Consider the following 3,094-nt stretch of genomic DNA (forward strand, 5'->3'; position numbering starts at 1 on the left):
TCTTGAACTCCTGACCTCAGGTGATCTGCCCACCTTGGCCTCCCAAAGTGCTGAGATTACAGGCGTGAACTATCACGCCCGGTTGGATTTTTTGTTGGGTGTAATATGTAGGAGAAAAGATATATATATATAAAATGAGACAGAGTCTCGCTCTGTCACCCAGGCTGGAGTACAGTGAACGATCTCGGCTCACTGTAGCTTCTGCCTCCTGGGTTCAAATGATTCTCCTGCCTCAGCCTCTCCAGTAGCTGGGACTCCAGGCACCTGTCACCAAGCCCAGCTAATTTTTGTATTTTTAGTAAAGATGGGGTTTCACCATGTTAGCTAGGCTGGTCTTGAACTGCTGACCTCAAGTGATCCACCCGCCTTGGCCTCCCGAAGTGCTAGATTACAGATGTGAGCTACCGCACCTGGCCTAGGTTCTATTTTTTAGAGATTAAACTGTGAGTAAAATATTATGTCCGTCATTTTCTTTAAAATACTTCAGTACAAAAGTATAAAATAAAATAATCTCAGTGACTAAAAACATGGCATATCAGAGAATAATCACTTTCTAGCCTTTGCTAGGTCATGGTTACTTTATCAGTGGGCAGTTCAGGGTCAACCTTCTCTACCACAAAAACTGATGATCCCCCAAAAGCAGCGATTCTTGGGGAAGCCCAACTGAGGGAGTCATGCATTCAATGGCACATGGAGAGGGATCTCTTCTGAAGTGTCTTCCTCCCCATTACACTGTTTTATTCTGTTATTATCAAAGCAAGGAGAAAATTATCGGCTTACCATTCACTATAACACACCAGGAAATTTCCTGGTGGCCTAATGAAAATCATCTTGCTTTTTTGGTTTAGGAAAGATTATACCTCCTTGACTGGAATCAAAAATTTTAGGCTTCGCAGCCAATCTGAAAATCAAGTCGAATGTTCTACTGACGTTGTCTCCAGCCCACAAGGCAAGGGTGAAAACAGTTCTCCAACAATGAGAATCTTAGCAAATATTTTATTAATACATGCTGTCATACTCCTGGGATAGAAGAGTCCTCAGAACGCCACCTCACACTGAAGATGCTGAAATGGGTGCTCAGGTCCTTAGTCCTCCTTCTGGTCTGTTAAACCCCACACTCCTTCAACAGAATCAGGCTTGCTGCCCTTACCCTGTCCACATCCCTGAAAGGAAACGGGTCTGCCTCAGCCAGATGCAGACAGTTGACACTCCCTGCCTTTGCTATGGCAGGGGGCTCCTTATGATTAACCCAGAACAGGAAAAACTTAGCGTCAGCTGACCAAAAGGAACTCAGCCTTGATTTTTCCAAAAGTCACTCGCATTCCAGCTCTCTCCAGGAAGGGGCTGGAATATCTTCAGGATGAGCATAGAGATTCCCACTGCCGAAATATTCGGAATACTTTCCTTGATTTCTCAGAGAGACTCTGTAGGTAGAAAAGCTTATTATTAGTGATTAGGTTCTTTGATAGAGAAAAAGGATAAATCATTTGTCCCCCAATGATCCGGATATGTCTAGGACTGAGTAAAAATTCACTTTGTAGTATGCTATACATAATGTATACCTAAAGTCAGACTAAAGATCGAGGGGCTGATGTTCTACTGTCAGACTCCTGTTAACACACTCCGAGCCTCTAAGACACGGCACGTATCCTCCCTTCAGGCATCTGTGTCTGTCCTCATCTTTGTACTTGTGGATGACACTTCTGACTTGCCGTTACTGCAGCACATCTTTTGCACTGGTTTTTCATTCATGATGCTGAATTGGCCCTAGTTCATTATTTCTTGTGAATAAGCATTTATACTTATGTGATGCCTAGCTAGGGTTAACAGTATAAACCAAGTAATAAAAATAGAGTTGAATGACCCCTGTGAGTTTAAGCTCTGGCCTTGGTCTTCACCGCTTTATGTTTTAGCCAGCAGTGCTAGTAATAGGAAGACTCTTACTGCCATCTGATGATGCCAATGAAGTCCTCTGAGATTCTGAGAAATGGTGGTAAAGGGAGACAAAGTCATTCCTTAGGAGACAAAAGCTCTTGGTGAATCAGAACACTTGGTTCTGCCTGCCTTTGAGCGTCACAATAAAGAGCAAATGTTCCATGCAGAAAGGGCTTCAGTGAAGTGCAAAGAATGTCTAGCAAGATGATCCACAGTTACTTCCAGTTTCTCATATGACATGTTCAATGTCACCCAGGCTGGAGTGCTGTGGTGTGATCTTGGCTCACTGCAACCTCCGACTCCCTAGTTCAAGCGATTCTCCTGCCTCAGCCTCCTGAGTAGCTGGGATTACAGGCATGTGCCACCATACCCTGCTAATTTTTGTATTTTTAGTAGAGATGGAATTTCACCATGTTGGCCAGGATGGTGTCGATCTCCTGACCTCGTGATCTGCCTGCCTCGGCCTCCCAAAGTGCTGGGATTACAGGCATGAGCCACCATGCCCAGCCCACTTTCACTTTCAGTTTTTAAAAAATCTATCCTCTTTGAGGATGTTTCAATAAGTTCCAGGAGGAAAAAGTTTGAACTTTTACTAATGACTGAGGGAAATTTAGTTAATAGAATGACAAAGTTGAAAGAAACATGAGTTGAAAAAATGGTATACACTTTTTTCTTTCTTTTTTTTTTTGAAAGCGAGTCTCACTCTGTTGCCCAGGCTGGAGTGTAATAGCGCGATCTCAGCTCACTGCAACCTCCACCTCCCGATTCTCCTGCCTCAGCCTCTGGAGTAGCTGGGACTACAGGCGCATGCCAACAGGCCTGCCTAATTTTTGTATTTTCAGTAGAGACAGGGTTTTGCCATGTTGGCCAGGCTGGTCTCGAACTCCTGACCTCAGGTGACCCTCTGCCTCAGAGTCCCAAAGTGCTGGGATCACAGGCATGAGCCATTGCACCTGGCCTCGGTATATACTTTTTTTTCAAACATCAGGATCCTTTACCACACAGTGTCATTAAGTTTTCTAGCATCCAGTCGCAGCAGCTGTCAGAAGGTTAAAAGACACTACCAAAAAAAAAGAAAAAAAAAAAGATCTTAAAAGTTCTGGAATCCAGGACCAATTATGAGGCCAGCTTTTCCCACTACAAAACAAAAACAAAACCC

General features: G+C 43.9%; 1 protein-coding gene across 2 annotated transcripts in view; it reads right to left on the reverse strand.

The window, feature by feature from the left end:
• Positions 1 to 976: 976 nt before the first annotated feature.
• Positions 977 to 3,094, reverse strand: part of ZC3HC1 (zinc finger, C3HC-type containing 1) — a 48,955-nt gene continuing 46,837 nt past the window's right edge. For both annotated transcript variants that reach the window (XM_011939595.1, XM_011939594.1), the window contains one exon: positions 977 to 1,424. In XM_011939595.1, coding sequence (XP_011794985.1) covers positions 1,356 to 1,424 — 69 coding nt within the window. In that variant the 3' untranslated portion in view covers positions 977 to 1,355. The remainder of the gene's footprint in view (positions 1,425 to 3,094) is intronic.

The sequence above is a fragment of the Colobus angolensis genome, unplaced genomic scaffold (assembly GCF_000951035.1).
Source record: "Colobus angolensis palliatus isolate OR3802 unplaced genomic scaffold, Cang.pa_1.0 Scaffold182, whole genome shotgun sequence".
In the NCBI taxonomy this organism is placed as follows: Eukaryota; Metazoa; Chordata; class Mammalia; order Primates; family Cercopithecidae; genus Colobus; species Colobus angolensis.